At 35.4% G+C, this 21597-nt stretch overlaps 1 protein-coding gene across 3 annotated transcripts in view; it reads left to right on the plus strand.

Annotated features, from left to right (window-relative positions):
* Nucleotides 1-10846: 10846 nt before the first annotated feature.
* LOC106785749 (tyrosine-protein kinase Drl-like) overlaps nucleotides 10847-21597 on the plus strand; it is a 61005-nt gene continuing 50254 nt past the window's right edge. For 2 of the 3 annotated variants that reach the window (XM_014746462.1, XM_014746463.1), the window contains exon 1: nucleotides 10847-11346. In XM_014746462.1, the coding sequence (XP_014601948.1) occupies nucleotides 11220-11346 (127 nt within the window). In that variant the 5' untranslated portion in view covers nucleotides 10847-11219. The remainder of the gene's footprint in view (nucleotides 11347-21597) is intronic. The other variant, XM_014746465.1, reaches the window with a different exon arrangement.

The raw sequence follows: 21597 nt of genomic DNA on the forward strand, positions 1-21597 counted from the left end.
CACGAGGTCCTACGAATTCGGTTTAATCCGCTCACGTAGCTGCTTGACATATCGTTGGGAAACTGCAATTACGCGAGCCAAATGCACGGCGATGAAAAATTATAGTCACCCCTTTTCGCAAAATTACACACGTAATTGCGAAGAGATTAGTAGGTTGCGTTGTTCCATCGGTTTTAATTATATGCATCTCGTACGTGGAATTCTCGTGTAATCGTCAAATTCGTCGACGATATTTCTTTGGTCTGTGAAATGGATAACGCTCGTTAATGATCATTTGTAGAAAAAGCAAAAGAGAGAGAGAGAAAGAGAGAGAGTGAGAGATAAATACGGAATTGGTTTAGAATAATAATTAATTTTTTTTTTCTCTCCCTCCGTCAACTAATTCCAAAATAATAAGTCGGTATAATAAAATACTTTATTATTTATAATCGATAATACAAATATTTAATATATCTCTGTATATTTTTATTCGGTATACAAAATTTTGAGCTAACATCAAGCCATATAAAAATACCAACCTAAGTTATTCGAGTTCGAGTTAGGAAAAAAAAAAGTAAGATAGATACGTAACTCAGTATTTCATTGAATTCGAGTCTCGTTTCTACATACTATTCTAATGCATATGTACGCATGTAATAGAACGTTTAGAATCGTTCGGATGGACATGTTGGTCAGGGGGAAAATGAACTACGGAATCGGTATCATCGTGTAACAGCAGAGACTCGGGATGAATGAAACCGGACTTAACGAGAGAAAGAAAGATAGAAAAAAATAAAGAAAGAGAGAAAGAGAGAGAGAGAGAGATGGAGAAGACAGACGAGGGTGACTCGACTCTCTTTTACTACTTCCTGTCTACCGGTTGGACCCTAACGCGGCCAAGGAAAACCGACATTTCGGGATACTCGGATGGCATCCAGACAAATTTCGAGCGAGCCAAGAGCTCGTAAAAGCACCCTCTCACGAGCTACCACCTCCTCTCTCTTTTCTTTCTTTTTTTCTTCTCTCTCTCTCTCCTCTCCTCTCTTCTCCTCTTCACTCTATTGCTCCCACTCCCTTGTCTTCTAGCTTTCGCAGGGCTGAATTTCGACGACGCGGCAAAGAGGGCTTACCTTCTCCTTCCACCCCAATGACCCTCCTCCTCGGCCAATCCTCTGGTTCCTTTGAAAGAACGAGTTTTCGTCTCGTAGAAGAGAGAGGGAGAGAGAGAGAGAGAGTCAGTAGTAGTCGTAAAGAGCTGCAAATTGGCGTTCAACGGAACGACGGAATCGACGGAATACATAATTTTTGGCCAATCGCCATTCGATCCTTTACCCTCCTCCACCCACTCCCAGTTACTTTTTCATCAGTTTATTTAAAATCCTATTCCTAGATGGAGATGATAATTTTATAACATTTTGTTTTATCTTCGTTCAAGAATGTCGATTTTAATCGTAATGATTCAATATTTCTTTTTTATTAATTGCTTATATTACGATCTATCACCGATAACAAAGATCATTAACTAATAACAACAGTCCGATATTTATAATAATATTTTGCTAAATAAAATACAATCGAATGTTCAAATGGTCATCGATGTAAACGCGCATATTCAGAATCTATCATTGAAATTTATCAAGGAAGATTCGAAACTCTCGTAGAGATCTCCTAGGTATTGTAGTATTGTACGTGCATTCGTGTTTAAGTTGCACTCGAGGAATCGGTTCGAATGTTCACACCAGTCGAGTACAGAGATCCAGAGAATCTTGTTATAGTGGTCGATGTAACGTCGCGAATAAAGTTGTTCGAACGATCGAACAATTCCCTAAACGCGTGTAGTATTTGCTATTCTGGGAGGTAGGAACATAGAAACGAAGGAGAAGAAGAAGGAAAAAATAAGGGAAAAATAAGAAAAAGAATAAAGAGGTAAAAATAGGGAAACGTAGATAGGGTATAAGAGGGATAGTAGTGTCACACTCGAATGTAGAAAGGAATATCCTTTTCCTTGAAGGTATATACCTTTGGGTATATATTCCTAGCGATTCTCTATACTCGTTCACCCTTCTTACATCACGTACAAGCTTCCTTTCTCTCTCTCTCTTTCTCTCTTCTATTTTATTATCCTATTCCAAGAGCCATGGAAGTTTCAATGGACTTTCATCCAATAGCCCGTGCTTCCTAGTTTGCTCGGAGCTAATAAACTATAAATTGTCTTTCTCTTTCTTTCTTTCTTTCTTTCTTCCTAATTTTTGTTCTCTCTCACTCACTCTCTCTCTCTCTCTTTCTTTAGATTTATTTTCTTCTTCTTTTTTCGTTCAGTGATTGTTAACCCGTACGGGACCCTTGTTGGCAACTTTTCTGTTACAAAATGGTCGGCATCTCCCGGGATAAAAACGCGGATAAACAAGTATTTATGTATCATAGAAAACTATATCTTCGAGGAGGAAAGTCAATAAAGAGTGTCGGAACTAGTCGATCGTCTCTTATCTCATAAAAGGATTCGAATTTGGAGACATCTCTCTGATTTAATAGGCTCGTAACAGTGAACGACGATGACGTGGAATAATTTTTAACGATACGATGAAAATTTGTTGACGTTCTTTCTCCAACCCCTCCCATCCCTCCTAAGTTTTATGTATTTCGATTTAAGTACTTCCCTCGTTATTCAAGTTGCGTATGTGTATATATATATATAGGTACATATCTACTGAGCTTTGATTTTTTTTTTCGTAAAAATAATACACGAAAAGGAATTACGAGGGAAAATAAGCCGACCGTTTGAAAGGAAGTCACGCAAGGTGTTAAGCCTTAAGGCTTAAACAAGTAAATCCTGGGACAGGACCTATTACTTACTAATACCGTCGTATCCTGGAGTTTTCTACTTAAAATTAGAAGCATACGACATACATACGTTTGTTTAATCGTGCAATTAACATTTGATTAACCCCATTTGTTAAAAAAAATGTTTATTCATACAATTAGATTCAACGCATGCTTTCTCATGCTATTTTGAATAGGTTTTTTTTTTATTATATACACACGCTCGATATTCTATATAGATATATTTTTTTTTACCATTTCTTTCTATTTTCTTTTCAGATACGCAAATACGTAATACATTTACGGGTAGGTCTACATTTTATACGTATATATATATATATTGTGTTTTCATAATTTGTTTACTAAACCACTTAATTGTGTTCAATATATATAATGATGATAATTAGTAATAATTCGGATCATTTGTTATATCGAAAAACGGACGGGATAATTTATCAAATATCTGATTCCATTCGAACGAGTATCGCATTACATTATTTACAATTAGTATTCCCTTCGGGCAAAACGATCTGGTGCAGATCCTCGTTTAGATAACAAGGCGAAGCGGATGAAAGAAGAAAAAAGGAAGAAAGATAGACATCGAGAGAGTGAGAGAGAGAAAAATATCGTTCTTGTTTTCTTAATTGCACAAGAACGTTTAATAACGCAGGAAGCTCGGACGTCTCGGTGTTTAAGTGACGAAGGAAGCAATTAGGAGTTTCCATATAGATCTTCGAATTTCAACGAGAAGCAAAAGAAGAAGAAAAAGAAGAAGCAGAGGTTATTCTAAACGTTTTGTCATCCTCGTCCCAGTTCTCTTTTCACCCCCTGAAAGAAAGCATCCCGGTTGTAATCTAAGCGGCGCAATTTCATCCGCTTTTCGTGCAATTATCGTGGCCTTCCGTGGAAACAAAGTACGGAATCGTATTTCGGCGTTTAGTCAATGTGGCACGAGGTGATAAGGACACCCCCTTCTACCGTGCAAAGTACATACGCGTTGTGTATACTATATATATAGGGACGTTTACAGGACTGCGTATATTCCTCTATACTGGGTGTTTCGCTAATTCGTATGTTCCATTTTGAAAAGCTATTTCTTTATAAATTTCAAAGAAATCAATTAGATAAACTTATATTATATCTTTGTTCGCACATGAAAAATATATGCATTTAGTAACAGTTTTAAAAGTAACCTTTTTTTAATATAACTTTTTTTTTTCTTCTGACATTAAAAGATCCTTATTTGAAAATCGACTGTCGATTTTAAATCTTTTCAATTTTGTCCAACTTCTATTTTTTTGGGGAGATAGGTTTATTAGATAATTATTATATGTATTATTTCGAAGAGAAGATTTTTTATTATTACGATTAAAATTAGAACACCCTGTATGCGGATAGGTAGATATATATATTTACGTACGTGTGAATGTATGCGTATATTAGTATACGCGCTCTTTACGCGCGAGCGATTGGCACCCTTCGATCGTGTACATACTATATATATATATATACATATATATATATAGCATGGCTTCGTATATCGTACAATCACGCATATTCAAACATTATTACAATTTCGATCGACACAACTTTGACGCAACATTTGTTTTCTAGTCAAATTCTCTGTTATTTTTAGATCGATCATGAGGCTAAATACTTGGGAGGAGTCGTAATTATTTTGATTTTATGTCGAATTTAATGAAACATCGTAGTAGTTCGCAAAAGGTAAATCCGAGTTTGAATTCTATTCAAGCGAGAATAAGTCCGTTAAATTCGTTTCGACAGGTCGAGTCGTATTTCGAGTTCTCTCCGTTGGAATAGTTTGTAGTTAAGCAGTTGATCTAACACGGGATGATCAGGAGCAACGGTTAAGGTGTTGGTTAAGTTTTGCGAACAAGCTACAAACGGGAATATTTTCTTTTTCAATCCTGCAAATTTAAAGGAGATAGTTGAAAAAAAATAATATAGCGAATTTATTTGTCCGTTTAATCGAAGATAAACGCTTGCAAATGTTTAGAGACATCCTATGTGAATATAGATACTTATATTATAACATATAAAAAGTAAGTACATCTTTGGATCTTCCAGTTGAGAAAATTGATCCCATAATCGAATTCGAATTGTCCTTCGTCTTTTGTAGAAGCGCGTACACCCGGTACGTGACAGTGCGGTGTCTAGCATATTGTACAATCCTTCCTGACGAGGGGTCGCGACCCTTATCTTTAACAGGCAGCATTCCAATCGAAGAGTACCCCGTCACAACCCTCGTCGCTATCCTACTCGACTATAGTAAACAGCTTTCTACGGGCCATACGTTCGGTTAATGGGGTTAACGAATGCGTTTCTTCCATTTTCTACAAGATGGTGATGGCGATGGCGACGGCAATGGTGGTGGTGGGTGGTGGTGGTGGTACTGGTAGAGGGTGAAACGCGAAGCGAACGTCGTTTAATCGAATAACGTCCGACTAGGATGCACTTTGAAAAGAGCCGCGACGTCGACTACTTTAATTCTAGAAAGTGCTGCTACCGTTGATCGAATAGTCCCCGAGTGTAAAGGAAGTCTTCTAATCACAACAATAAAGAATCTTTCTTTCCCTTTGCCCGGAGTAACGGAAAATTACGGAAAATGAAATTACTATCATTTGCGAAGGAAATTATCGATAGCGACTAATGTAGTTCGAAAACTCCGAAAATATATTAATATTTAATAAAGATGTCTTTTATTTTTATAATATTTTACGTAATATGATATTATATTATAATAGTACGTAATGAATAGAGAGTATATTACTGTTATATCCGTAATAATGCATCAATATCGTTATCACTAAACTTTGATTTATGGATATCTAATGTTCAATCAATAATTATAGACATAACTATATTTTTTCTGGATTCTATCAAAGAGAAAATCCTTTTCCAAATAAAGATGATATCGGTATAGTAAGGGATGGAAAGTCTCTAGAGACACGTTGTCGAGGGTCAAACGAACCACTCGATTTTTTTCTCTTCTTTTTCCTCCTTCTTCTTCTTCCCTTCTACTTTTTTTTTTCTCTTCCTTTCTTTCTTTAGGACCATCGATAATGGACTTTTAATGTGTTCGATTTACGAATCTCTACGTCGTATCTCCCCCTCTCCCTCCCTTCCACCCCTCCTTCACTCCCCATCTCTGTTTTTTCCTCTGTCCTATTCCCTTTCGTCCCATCCCTTTCAAGCGATAGCAATTTCCATAATATTTCTGGCTCGTCTCGCGATTCTAAATTGAAGGGACGGGGGGGAAAGGTCGCGTTAGGATGGTGATTCTACAATCATCCATAGGTGTTTCATAGCGATTACGAAGGGAATGATTTTGTGAGCGGCCAGTGAAACGCGATAACGTAATACCGATAACGAGTTACAAAATTATGCGCGTTTAATCGATCGACAAACGTGTTTGCTTGGTAAAACGATCGAACCTTCGATATTTTCGACTATCATAGTTTTGATAAAAATCAAATCTAATAGCATCTTGTCAAAATATCATTTCGTTTAGTAATTTTCACATAGATATTTATTTCTTTTCATAGTTTTCTTAAGACAATCAGAATGACTTCTTATACGTTGTAAAGAATAACGCGAGATTTTGTTCGAAATTATAAAAAAAGAAAAAAAAATGAAAAGAAGAGTTTTATTTTTCACCCCAACCATGTAATTTTGAATTATAAAGTTTATTTAGCGTGCAAGAACAACGTATAACTGGATACGAAGTTACTAGAGAATTCGTTAGATTTTGCGACGTGGTGCGCATATCGATCGAATCGGTGACACCGGTGACACCGTGCTTCCGTTTTCCCCTCGGACTCGTTTGAAATTTTCCGTCTGTTCTCTCTCTCTCTCTCTTTCTCTCTCTCGTTCTCGCTCTCGCTCTGTTAGTATACATGTATTTCTTTTTTCTCTTTTACCCTCTCATCGAAAAGCACCGGTGTCCCAGCGATTTGGCTCGTCGCAGCGAAAAACTCGAAAACTTTTGGCGAAAGCGTTCGTTCGCACTGTCGACCATCTGTGCAGAAATTTTCTGCGATTTTATCCTAGGCGAAAATCGTCTATTGTCTTTCGTAAAGTTCTATCCCAAGGAAAATAATATGTTCCTTTTCCTTTCTTTTTACAACGAGTAAATAATGGCGCGATACGGAACAAAGTTTTCGATAGATGGGAATTTAATAAAGAAATGTTATTAATATCTCTCGACAAAAATTACTTGAATTATTTTTAGATAATATATGTACGTGTGTGTATGTATATAGGTATATTATATTTGCAACTATATTTTATATAGAAACATACAAATCGTATTAAAATACGGTAGCTATGATTATTCGTTAGAATGGCAAATGTTTGTTTAATAATATATTTTAACGTTTATATTTATTTGTTTATTTTTTAATAATTTACGAATAATGGTAAAACTCTCTAGTTGGAGAATCGACGATAATCTTTAATGATTAAAACGTTCGGTTTGCGTGACACAGCAAGAATGGTTGATTGTTACGTTCGTATCGAACTTCCCTATTGATACGTCTAGGACTATTTAATTATTTATTCGAACGTAATTATACCGTTCGAAGCATCCACGGTGTATAGTCGGTGCTTCATTAATTTCTCCGTAAACATGTTGGGGAATATCTTGAGAGACGACGAGAATTTTGATTGCACCGATGGAAGCAAAGATGAAACTACGAAGGAAAAAAATAGAGAATGTCAAATGAAATCAAATATGAACCTTATAAAAATAAATATTATTGTGTACAAATAATGGATTATATAAAAAAAAAATGATATTACTGCTAAAAAAATAAAACAAAAAAGTTGATGTATTAATCCGGAAAATCGTTGAAAATCTAACAAAACATAAGAAAAATATAATAATAATAAGAAGAAAAAAAAGCTAGCGATAACAAGGATCGATTTCCAATGATTATTAATTATCGAAGTTAATGATCTAGCTGATTGGAGCGTAGCTGTCTCGAGGAGCTCGTTAGTTTCACGCCGTCTGCGTTTCTTGCCTGGTTGGTCCTAATTTCAGTTCGTAGTCCTGTCGTCGATTTCAGCCTCGATCTCGACGTCTCACGTTGTGTTCCTGATCGTTAATGAAATAAATTCACCGTTAATTGTCTTGTAGCTTCTTTTCATCGCAGACATCGGTTTGGTTGCAATGCCAGATGGGTAAACTGGTATGTCAAACCCTGTCGCAGGATTTTTTCGTAAAATTCCCCTTCAAACGAAAATCAGGATATCACCTTGATGAACGTTTCGTCTTTTTGAAGCTTGGTATTAACAATTCCAACCGCTACCATCATTCTCTATCACCATTTATCGTTTTTTCCATTTAGGGCAATATAAAATCAACTTAAAGGAGGGGACTTGATTAAAAGGCAATTACATAAATTAAATCATTAATACGTATTTATGTGTAACGCTCGATTGTGTTATTATTTCCTTATTCCTATTTCTTCTAGAAGTTATCACAATTCTTTCTGATCTATTATAAAAATGTTCTCTATTGTGAGATAACAGCTACGTGATATAAACGTATCTGTCGAATGTCCACCTTGGATAAATTGCAGAGAAACATTTCCTTTAGAGATTTATTCGGATATACCCGTTGATCGCGTTTTATTTATCCCATATTATTGTAACACTGTAAACGAATCAAACAGATAATAATATTTTTGTACAAAAATATATAATTCAATACTACAAAGATATTATAGTAATAAAAGAAGCAATTAGCAATTCACGAAAAATGCATGAAAGTATTATAGAACAATTCAAAATAACATGAGTACTCGTTATATGATGTTATAAGGATGATATTTAAGTATAATAGCAGAGCGATCATTTGAGAATAAACGACTAGGTAGATTTATAACGTAGAAAGGATTCTTCTTTGCCAAGAGCTACGATCTTTGGAAAAGAAAGAGAGAAAGACAGAGAAGAATAAAGAAATATAAATGTAAATATTAATAGAGATTCATATCTCTATCTCTCTCTCATTCTCCCTTTTAATATATGGGAGTGAAACAGCGAGGGTAAACTTTCTCTAGGGCTTTCTTCTTTCCGTTTCCTTTTTTCTTGCTTTCCATCGTACAAATATTTAATGAATCTGAATGTATCTGATAGTAAAGTATATAATACCCGTGCACGTATATTTTCTCGAGTTTGTCCAAACATTCAATTTTTTACCGATATAATTGCAACGACCGTAAGAAATAAATTGTTTAAATGATAAATAGAGACAAAAATATTAAAATAAACGAGTTTCGAAGTGTTGATCAAGAGACTTTGATGGCCAAGATTTGATAACTACGTGACAAAGATTGATATTGACACGTGTCTTGAATTAAATTGACGAAACTTCTTGTATATTTGGAACTTTGGATAATCAGAAAAAATCTATAAAAGATCATGGAACACCGTAGGCGTCACTGTCGTCATTATAAAATGTTCATGTGCGCGTGATCGCAAAGATGCGAAATGAAATCGGGCAGGGAACCATCATCCCCCTTTTCGGATAACTGAAAAAAAGAGAGAAGATAGAGAGGAAGAGAAGAAAGCTCTTTAATTATTTGGCGATCCCTCCGATGACGGCGATAGTCCATCGGGTGGTCTCTAGAGAGAGAGAGAGAGAGAGAGAGAGAGAGAAAGAGAGAGAAAACCAAGATGAGGGTGTACGTTCCGCTGGATTTAACGGAGTTAATTAATCCCGCAGTATAATTAAAGTCCCGTTTCGATGTGCCGAAAGGCGTGCACGGATCGACCTTCTCCCCCACCTCATTTTCCACACCCCTCCTAGTTTGAATTCACGAGTATAAAATCGTGAAAAGCTGGCGGGAGTAGTTTTTTTTACGAACAAATTTCAAACTTGTTGGGGGGTGGCATCAAAACTTGTGAATGGGCAAAGAAGAAAAAAAATGTTCTCTGTCTTTTGTAATAGTTTAGTTAATGAAGGTTATATAAGTAAAAACAGAATGTCGACATTTTTCGATGGAAAAGTATTATGAAATGAAGTAGAAAAAAAAAAAAAAGAAGAGAAAGTAAAAGTATACTGCAAAGGTTGAGATAGGAGGAAAGGATTAGGATAAAAAGCAATAATATAATTTATGGATTTTAATAATAAGAAGAAGAAGAAGAAGAAGAAGAGAATAATAGAATTGATAATAATAGAAATGAAAGAGATAGAGAGCGTAAAAGAGGTGAGAGAAAGAGTTAAAAGTTTGCGAACACGGAATGCTGTCTGTTTAATTAAAATTCTAACGTTTTTAAAGCGACGGGTTGGGTCATGGTTTAAGGACGAGTAGTCGCATACAATTGGAAATCGACGGAAACGAAGGAAAAGGACAGAAGCAACTTCCTTCTTCAAGCCGATATATACGTTTCTTCCACTTTCTCAGATTATTTCGCTTCCTTTTCTTTTTCTTCTTATTCTTGTTCGAGCTCGCACCCCAATTTCCCGTTAGACGAGATCAGCTTACGTCGACTTTTCTTGATATTGCGCCGTTCTGAGGAGGATGGAAGGGGCTAAGCAGGGGTGCCGAATTTTTTCGCGCTCTGGGGGGTCACGTCAGCGGGGAATTTCGCGCTTCAAAGAAACAAAATTTGAAAGGCGTCCGCATTCGTTGAAAAATGACAAGTCGTTATTTTCCTTTCTCGTTACGAATGAACGTGCGCGCGTGCGAATGATCGGATGTTATACCAAAAATACTGATAATGGTAAGAAATAAGAAGGAAGGATTTAAAGAAACATGCTCACTCGTCGCAAAGAAAAATAATAAAACTTGAAAGAATTATTTTCGATGGAGAAGAAAAGAAATATTGTAAAAGTAAAAAATTAGTTTTCGGTGGAACGTTTTTTTCCAAAGTATTTACCAGTTCATCCTGTTTTTCGTTCAATTCCTTTCTTCGTTTGATTCCTTTTCTTTCTCTATCCTGTTTGTGTAAGGCGCAAGCGCGAATCCTGTCGCGTCCCCGAAAAACCGTATACGCTGTTCGCCAGTTGCGTACGGACGTTCGCAACGTCAGGTTCGTTTTTACCCTGTCAACGTTCGCTCGTGCTTTTTCGTCGATCTTCGGAGCCACGTGACTTTGGTATACTTTACACCACGAAAACTCAAACTATTTCTTATTTTATTAAGAGTTGAAAACAATATGAACAAAAAAATAGACATTTGTCTAATTGTATAAGATTGTGAACAAAATTATTTTTCTTTCGTTTCTCGAAACAAAGTTTTTAAATATGTATCCGGTTGAAGATGACAAAAGGGTTCATCATATCGAATATAAGATCACGATCGTTTGTTTATTTTAAAAGCGCGTCGGTTGCATACCGGTGCGATACGTCGTAGTCGTGGCAAAAAGTGTGGCATGTGACCGTGTGTGAGACAATGTGGTGGGCGGATGGATCCTGCGATCTCCAGAGATGCAAGTTCCTTGTTCTCCTAATCTTGATAGGCTGCAGCGAGGCGTATCTCAACATTTTCATCAGCCAATCACAAGTTATGAAACTGTTGGGTAAGTTCGTTCAGTTCTGATATTATTATTATTATTTTTTTCGAATTTTATCAGACTTCGTTCAATATCTCTGATAACAAAGCTCGTCATTTAAAGAATTTCTTTATCTCTTTTCTCGCATTTCTTTCGTTTCCTATCTCAACGTTGTTTCGATAAAAAGAAAAAAGGAAAAAAAAAACAAAAAGGAAGTTTGATATAATGATTCTTTTATAGGAGAACTCGTTAACAGATCCCATTACATAGAAGGGTTGAAAACTACCGACGCTTGAGAAGACGAGTAGGAGGAAAATGCGAAAGGAGGGGAAAGATAGAAAAAAAAAAAAAAAAAGAGAAAAAAAAAAAAAAAAAAAAAAAAAACAACAAGAAACAAGTATAGATAAAAGAAATAGGAGTATGGATGTTACTCGAAAAAGAAACGTTTTTGAAAACGGATCTATTTCGATGTAGCAATTCAGACGCAATGCTATTGATAGCACGAAAATGGTGTCGGGGAATGCGATAAGATAGAAAGACGCGAAAAGTAATTTAGAGTTAGTAATTGAGAATGAGAGAGGGACGAAATTACCAAGAAGTTTAAAATGCTGAAAGTACTTATTTATTGTTAATTTTGATTGAGCTAGTAAGGGAGAAAAGAAGAAGAAAAAAAAAAGAGAAATATGGCGATAGATAGTGGCAGAGAGAGGCAAAATTGGCACTCGTCGTTTATGGAGTGTCGCGGAGAGTGTTGAATCAGCAATTTGCGGCACGAGGCGTTCGTTTTAATGGCCGTGTCACCTATATACACTGCACCTCTCTCTCTCTCTCTCTCTCTATTTATATATATATATACATATAGCGGACTCCCTAGCGCGTGTGAACACTCTGTATACCATTCGATATCACTTTACAAACCCTCATGATTCATATAGCCGCACCCATTCCTACGTAAAGTGAGCGAGGAGCGGGACGTTTCAGCTTTTTCCTTCTCCGTCGGTAAAAAGGGGTAAGGGTGGAAAGGGAGTATGAGAAGATGAGAGGAAAAGGGGAAGGAGAAAGAGACGTTGACGTATTTATGAGCGACTGGACACTCGTGATTTCTCGAAAATCGAGCCAATCTCGAGCATTTCCAAAGCCTTTTCTATATATTATCGTCCGTTTCTCCTCGCCTCTTTTTTTTTTCTCGCATACTTTAACTTACACGATGGTATCGCTTTAATTTACGATTATGTCGCGAACTTGTTGCTTAATGCTAAAGGATTATTTTCGCATAGAGAGATTCTCGAACGTTTCATATTTGTTTTAACGTTGAGCTCGTATATTCTTTCTTACGTTAAAATATTATAAAATGTAATATTATTAGAGGATATTATATTTTACAAAGTTTCTTTTCCTCTTTTTTTTTTTTTTCTTTTCTTTTCTTTGCTTTTCTTGTTTCGCATTTAATTTATGGTAAAATCGATCGGTTATTCGTATCTGGAATATTTCACGTTCTATACGCGTTCTCTTATCACCATGGCTTTCTGCCAAAATTCGATAAATCATTTACATCTATCTGTTTATCTACTACCGAATATTTCTGCGAGACAAGAAAACTCTATAGCAGAAAAAACAAGAAAACCTAAAAAGATAGAAAAGAAAAAAGGGAAAAGGCAAGAAGGTACGGCGTAGAAGCGTAGGACGTTTAATCTTTAAAGTGGTACAAGAGGACAGATGGTGCATCGAAATAGAACAAAAAAAATAGTCCGAACGTAAGTCTCGTGTTTTATTATCTTCTATGGGAGAAAACTCCGCGAAGACGCGCCGCGCCTAATGGATCGCGTAATACTCTTGCATTTGGGATTTTATCGTTGAAAATAGGGAATGGTGCATAGAAAGATAAAGGGTTACTGGCGTTAGAACGATGACGACGACGACGAAAACGACGACGACGACGAGGAAGAGGATCGAAGCTGAGGACCGAAGCGGAGGTGAGTTTCGTCGCTGAGCCACTCGAAAGTCACTTAACTTAGATTGCCAGAACGAAATGACTTTACTTTCCTGGAAAACTTCGTTCCGTAGGGGAAGAAAGAAAAAGAGAGAGAGAGAGAGAGAGAGAGACGGAGAATGAGAGGGCAGGAAAGGAGGAGGAAGGGGGGAGGGGGAGATAAAGCGTTTCTCCAACCCATCTCCACCCTTGGCTTTTTTTAAAAACGAAAATACTAGAGAAGTCTCTCTCTCTCTCTCTTTTTCTTTCCTGCAGATTCAGCATTTACCTCCAGTAGTAGGACTTTAGGAACGTTTACGCGACCCTGTCGGCTCCAATTGGATATCAAACTTGGTAGAACTCTTCCATGATTCGTTACCGCAGTCCTTTTACAAGCAAGCTTGTCGAGTCACTTTTTTGCAAATTAATCGAGATCGTCGAACCATTCGATTGCACCCAGTTTAACGCACTAATCGATATCTAATAACGTTGGATATTAAGTGGAATTTTTTTTTTCACTCGTAGGAAGAAAAATACGAACGATCCACCGTTTATACTTTTCATAATTTTATTTGTTCATTTAGTTTTGTTTACATATAGAATAGAATAGGTTTACTTTCTTTCTCTTACATGAGATTACTATGCGAGATTACGTTAGCAAGGTTTAGTTTTAACGAACGCGTGCCATTCTTTATACCAGGAATATCGTTGATTATTCAGGACGTAGTTTATTGTTCGGATATTCATACTCGGGACGCGAGCAAAGTTTAATATGATTTACATTTAATGAATTGCCAGGTGTGAAAGTGCAATATATCGAGAGAGAGAGAGAGAGAGAGAGAGAGAGAGAGAGAGAGAGAGATGAAAAGAAAAAAAAAATTGCGAGAAAGAGAGAACCCTTCGTTTGCATAATAACGTTTAAAAATGTAAAGCTTATATGTAGGATTACATTTTGTTCGATCGATCGGTGATACTTGTAATTGGATTGTAGACGCGCGAGGCGGATGAAATTTGTCGTTTTATTATCGTATAAAAATAAAAAAAAAGAAAGAACGATTAACGTTCGAAAACGATAGGCTCGTATTTTTTTTTCTTTTTTTTTTATATAGAAAATCGAATAAATGAATTTTAAAAATTTATTTCTAATTTAATGTAGTTTCTATTTTCTTCTTTTTCTTTTTTTAATTATTATTTATTGACTTGTTTCATTGTACAAGATCAACGCTCGCGTGTCATTTCGTACGATATTTGTTATGACAACGTTCGTGTTGAACGTGATAGGAAATTAGGAAACACGACGTTTACGAATATACATACATACTATCCTTATTCAATTAATCGCGTATTCGAAGATTAAAGACATTGTTATGCCATAATTAACTAGTGCTTATACGCTCCAATAGGCATCTTGCTTTACTCGAACATTCGTCTTTTGAGATATTATGTATGCATATACATAATATGTCAAAATTTCTATTTTATAATAAAATAAAATAAAATGATAGAAACAATTTTACATGTTAAAATGTAATTAAAGGTTTTAGGCATAATCGCGATGTCGACGAGGTCTTTCAGGTTCTTAGGAAAAACCGAGTTTCACTGGTTGTGTTCGTTGACGAATCTCGTCGACGCACCTCGACACTTTGGAATTGCCGTTGGAATTGATTTTTAATTTGCTTTCGGGACACGACGTGCGCGCAATCGCTTGCCGTTACGTTCCCCTTACTCCTCTTCATCTCTCACCCTTTCACCTCTTCACCCCTTTCACCCTCTGTGTTTGTACTGTCTGGACCACGAACGGCCGACAAACAAGCAACGTTTTCGTTCCCTTCCAAATGTCTCGTTACGAAGACTGAATTTTCCTACATTTTGCTTTTTTTTTCTCTACACCCGTGTTCACTCTTCTGATATCTTGATGAAAAATAGAGAAGGAAAGAATCAACGAAACAATATTTTTCTTCTCAAATCAAATGAATAAGAAATTATTTCATTGCAAATATATTAGTAAAAAAAAAAAAAGAAAAAGTCGATATAAAGCTGATTTGTGTAAACTTTTTTTTGCAAATGATGCTAATATTTTAATAGGAAGTTAAGTTAAATCGGAGAAGGGATAAAAGAAAAGCAAGTAGGCAAGCAAGCAGGCAGGTTGGTGCGATTAGAAAGATATGAAAAAAAAAAAACAGGAAGAAAAATGGAACGGTGGGCATTTCGTAAAGCGATCAAGTAAGGACCATATCAATTTCCTTGGTAGCATACATGTTTCCAAGATGGAAGAGCGTTAACTAAATTGCAGCAGTTTGCCGAGGGATGGAGATCCGGGAAGACGATAACGTTAACCACCATAGTTTATGGCCGAGCGAGTCTGGCTGCACGCTCTTTCGCATATATGCGGTTAGAGTAACAGCGTTACGACGTGTTTCTTTAGCACCATACTAATCCCTGACACTGGATTAATTAATATGTTTGTTGCGTCAGGGTTTTATTACTGCCACCCTAGTTTGACTATTTTCGTTAGTTTTTTGACCGTGTCCTGAAGTGGCATGCTTAAACAATATGTTCATCGAGTCATAGTTACATAACCGTTTATTTTATTTATCGAAAAGGTAACATTCAGTTTTAAGATTTTTATTTGAATTTCAAGGAAATAATAATAATAATAATAATAATCTAATGCAGAGATTAATTGTCCCATTATTTGCTTTAATTTGTAATTTTAAACGTAAGATCTCGACGAAACTTTAGATATTGTTATCTCGGTAAGGAATGGTTTAGAGTGGCTCTTTGTAACCGCATATCTTATTAAATTCTCTTTTCCTCTTTTTCCTCTCTGGTTAAATGTAAAATGGAGAAAATAATATCCGTTTAAAATATTCAAAGAAATTAATATCCCTTTAAGAATATCGTCAAAAAATAATTACAGTTACGTTTCATCGTTTAGCTTCTTCTTGACGTCGTCGGTGTCTGATTAATTTCCGTTTGAACTACTGAATTTCAGAAGAAAGATACGAAAAATCTAAGCTACTATATATCCAATGAACAGAATTATTATGAAATAAAAAAGTAATTTGGCATTGAGCTAGTTTTGTACATATAATTTATAAAATTATTTTAGTTCGTATGAAAAATTCAAGATAAATTAAATTATATAATTTTATTAAACGATTTTTCGCTACGAAAATGTATACCGATTATAATACCCACGTATTTCGTATCGCACGTATTGGAAAAATAAACTAAGAAAAACAGAAATACGGTGAAATTTCTGTCAATATTTTCGCACAATTTCGGATAACGAATGATTCTTCTTCGATGGTCTGGCATTGTCAGTCAGTATTTTGAGTGTCGTGTTAGAAAAAGGATGATCCTCCGTCAGGAAAGAATAATGGAAATTTGTGTTGAACCGTATTAAACAGGTGGAAGAAAAGGAAAACGTGAAAAATACAAAAATATATAAATAACAAACAAAGTTTGCAGCTCGATTCTTTGTTTTTCTTCCATTCTCGATATTTTATTTATTTATCGAATCGCTACTGATGTGCGTCCATAACACACGTAGAAACAAATAAACAATTAATCTTGCGATCAACGAGATTGTTTGCGCTCGAATGAATTCTAATTTCGATGTTAATGACATGCCTCAAAATTACCAAAATTCATCTATCGATCATTTTACATAGATATACGTTTTGACAAGTGTACCGATAAGAGGAGACTCAATTTTCATGTGGATATTTTGTTAATAGAATTAATTCGTAATATTAGTTTTTATCAAATGAATTCGTGATGTAAACATTTTTGGCCAAAATTAATTATTCAAACAATTTGATACTTATCTCTTTTTAACATTTAGAATAGATAAGCTAATTTCAAGATTTTTATTAAAAACGAAAATATTGAAAAATAATATATCTATATAAAAGAAGAAAAATTGTAATTTTGAAGATACCTCTAAAGGTTTGATTCTAAAATCGAAAAGAATTTCATCATATTGAACGCTAATCTAACTTATTTATTTATCTGCTGAAATTCAATAGCAATTGAAGAAAGAAAGAGAGAGAGAGAGAGAGAGAGAGAGAATGAGGAGCGTTCGATTTTCATTGAATAGGAATGTCTGTACTCACACTCAATTGTCAGTGTAAATGCAATATATCATATATAGCTATTAATGCATCGATCGAGAAGTATGTGTGTGATTTGCAATCGAATATGCGAAACCGCGAGCACCTGGTGCACAAGGCTGAAACCCATACTGTGAATTCTCGAGCATAGACCAGCTTTATTTCTATGGTTCATGGCAGCTTTCCATATCGCTGATTCCGTATCTCTCTCTCTGTCTCTCTCTTTCTCTTGCATTTACTACCTATCTTGTTACAAACTCGAGCGAGCTCGCATTCCACATGAAAATATTTTCTCGGGATAACGCGTTTTAATATTTACGCGCATGATTTTTATTCTAATTTTTTTATTCTCATACGCTTGTATATTATTTATAGAGGATCATATACTAATCGATAATTAATTTTATCTTTTGTTTTTTCATGTTTTTACAACACAAAAATTGTAATTTTAAAACAATTTCATTATTTTAATAATTGGATACAAAATAATATAGAATGGACATATCAATCGTTTCTTTATAAAAATGTCGAGAATTTTAAATGAAAATTTTAATATTATATTTTCAATATTTGCTTTTTACAATATCTTTTTCAATTGTTTTATATTTAATCCAATTGTTATATAATTCTACGTATTCTTATTTTTTTATAAAATCAATCATTTGTAAATAGTACGAAACATGTAGTTTTATTCTCGATACTTTATCGATTAGCGTAAAAACATGGTAGGATAAAATGTTTAAAATATACGGGACTACTTGGGAAAGCAATATAGTTTTGAAATACGTCGCGAATTGTATTTTTCAGTCATCTATGCTCTGAATATCGAAAATTAATCCGAATACTTTTGTGGAATGGTCGATCGATATGCGGCCTCGTGGGTTCACGCGTGACATATGGTACATGTCGAACGCATGACGGCACCGACCAACAACCAGAATTCTCCCAACATATTCGACGGTTTAACGAAGGCAAACCGAGAGAAAGAGAAAAGAGAGAATAAGAGAGAGCGAGAGGGAGAGAGAGATGGGGAATACAGACATTTGTTTATATGCTTTAAATCAACCTTACGTTTACGGATGTTTTTTATAGCTTAGCGTGCGAATAAACACTTGTTATTTGTATACAGTTAAAGTATTTTTCTTCCTCCCCCTCTCTCTCTTTTTCTCTCTTACTTCTTCTCTCATTATTTCTTTACTTGCCATTGGTCCTTATGTACAATAATATACTCAAAGTCAAGTACGCGTTGTAGAAGATTACTTTGTAGAATCATTCTCTCTCGAGTATAACAGTTAGTTAGAGAGAACATTTTAAAAGGGTGTGAACTATATTGCCGACAAATCGATCGTAAGAGTAATTTAAAGAGATCACTTTAATTATACTTTAATCGGAATACGAATGTTCGAAGTAATTGAATCTCGTTTTGTTCTGTAATTAAGTTGTAATGAATAATTATTTTCTATTATTGCATAAATGATTATCATTTGTAGATATGCTTTTATTAGTTTTAAGATCTCAAAATGGATTAAAAAAAGTATTTCCATCCTGAAATTCGATTTTTTGATTATTTCATTTTATTTTCATATATATTTATTTACATCGAATAATTGATATTTTAATTTGATTACTTTTATTAAATTAATCTTTTGTAATTCGTTTAATGTTGAAAGAATTAGGTTTCCCGAGAAAGTTTCAACGATGGTTGGAACAAATTAGAACCGTTAAAAGAATCGATTTGGAAGAACGGAATGGTTCTCGTTTTATGTTCATCGTTGAGATAGTGACATCGCGTGCACGTCACGAACGTGCTCTTTATTCTGATTAATTACGTTAATCGGCCATTTGTCGTTACGCATTAGGATCTCGTTAAAAGTGAGTCTCCGACATTAAATCAATGGCAACGCATATACAATGCCGCATTCGAGAGACATTATGGTAGATTCGATGATAATCATGATGCTATTTGTCTCTCGTAAGAGAAAACGAGGGCTTTTATAAGCGTTTATTTGAAATAAATCAACGTCTCGCTATACACGCGTAATCGATTAAATACGATTAAATTCGATGGTAGGCAAGAGAAAAGTGGTCAAATTTTGATTAAAGCAGAATAAGTACGCAGATATTATTTTCATTGCTATAAATTTATATAATATATATCATTCATAAATCTAATTAGACTTAGACATATTTGTTGGGGTCGAATTAAAAAACCTAACTGCAAAAGAATTTGACCTGAAATAGAAATTGTTCTTTTAGATAATAATAATAATAAAAAAATGGGAAAGTTTGAAATAATAGTTTCGTTTGAATGTTTTGTTAATCGGCGCAAGGTCCTTGGACGGGATGAAACGATTTCCATGGTTCGACAAAGTTTTTGGATATACTTGTCAGTTCGTATTAGACAAGTAGGAGGTTGGGAAAAGGAGGAATGATAAAGATGGAGAGGAGAAGAGGTAGCAGAACACATGCGTCAAAGTGGAACTCGCTCGCAGGTTTGCAAGCCGTTCGATGACAACGTTGCTAGACGTTCGCGAGTTTCAACGGTGGATCTCCAAACAATTCCTGACAAGGACGTCGGAAAGCAACCTCAGACGCCAGTTGCTGTTGGATTTATCCTCTCGGAGACGAAGCAACGTTTGGTAGAAGAAGGAGACTGTGTTCCTCTGCTCTCTTCGAGGTTCCTGCCTCTTACATACATGCATACATATGCAACTATCCTACCAACCACCCATCTTAGTAGCTACGAATTCTGAAAGCCGATTTGCCTCGAAAGGATTTCCTTGCGTTTAGACGTTAAGAAGGTCGTCGTCTACCGTATTATCTTGCCAGTTTCATGCGTACCACTAACCTGTGCGGTTATATCACTTCACAATAGGATTAAGAAAATATATTTATTAATTATTAGGTCCATTTTTAAAAGCTTAGATTAAAGTTAACTTAGAATTTGGAATGATATTCTTCTTACTCTAAGGTAATAGAAAGTTAACGCTTCGTACTTTGAATAAGCTAATAAGTTACGAACGTTTGAACACGAATCAAACGTTTAACTCTCACGCTACCGTTTCGTCTCGAGTGATTCGAACTTTGGCTCGTCGTTGCGGTTTCGTTTCGTCTCGTAACGTACATCCTCGAATTCCATTCTTCTCGAGTTTGTTTCGATCCAAAGAAAAGCATGCGATTGAACGAGTCGAGTTTCAAAGTTTCACCAATGGGATCGAGATATTCGGAGAAACCAAGGAAGGAACTCTTTCGTCCTGCAACTTTGCCGCGCCTTCCTCACCAATTTAATTAGCTTTCAAGCGCTTACAACTTTTCATTCTCTCTCTCTCTCTCTCTCTCTCTCTTTCTATTTCTCTAAATGAATCAAAAGTGAGAAAGAGAGACAGAAAGGATGGAACAAAAGGGAATTCCTTTCCGGCGAGTATTCGCCAATTAAAAATTCCACTTGGTTGAGCTCGCCTAATTATCGTTCGCTGTGTTGATGAGAATTAAGTAATACGGGGAGTGGGGGGGAGGCTAGGAGTGATGAAAAAAAAGGAATGAAGGCGGTCCTCGATCAATGATGCTTGATTAAGTAAACCGTGGTGTAATGATCGGCGCATTTTCAAAGGACCATTGTTTACAAAATTATAAGATAAGAATCATCTTTTTTTCTAACTCTTGTAAGTAGGTATGTGTTTTGTCCAGCCGTTTTTTAATGACAAATCTTATTACATTGGTTTGACTAATTTGTAAAAAAACAAAAAGAAAAAAGAAGTAAAGTATTTAGACGCGTTAGTTTCTTCTCCGAAAGTTTTATTCTCTAAAAGCTTCCTTCGAGCTCTTCGATCGAGAAGATGGCGAAAGGAGAAAATGATGATGGGGGTATATAGGGAGTTGAGTGGAGACTGTAAAGCGGATGATCGAAGGAAAAGTAATCGAGTTTCGATCGGTAAATCTACGATGAACTCGTCTACTCGATTCACTCTTTTCCCATAGCTATGGATATTGATTTATGGAACTTGTTTCGATTTTCTATATACTAGATAGAAAGTGCAAAAGAAAGTAAAGAAGTAAGTCGTGAGTTGACCAATATATGTAAGAGTTATAAGAAAATTAAATAATAAAGAATAGAAAGTAAAGAATAAAGCATAAATAGTGTTAAAAGTGTGTTGTTAAACGAAATGTAATAGTTCCAATATTAGAATTTGA

This window comes from Polistes canadensis, unplaced genomic scaffold, assembly GCF_001313835.1.
Source record: "Polistes canadensis isolate GaletaPanama2010 unplaced genomic scaffold, ASM131383v1 scaffold_55, whole genome shotgun sequence".
NCBI lineage: Eukaryota > Metazoa > Arthropoda > Insecta > Hymenoptera > Vespidae > Polistes > Polistes canadensis.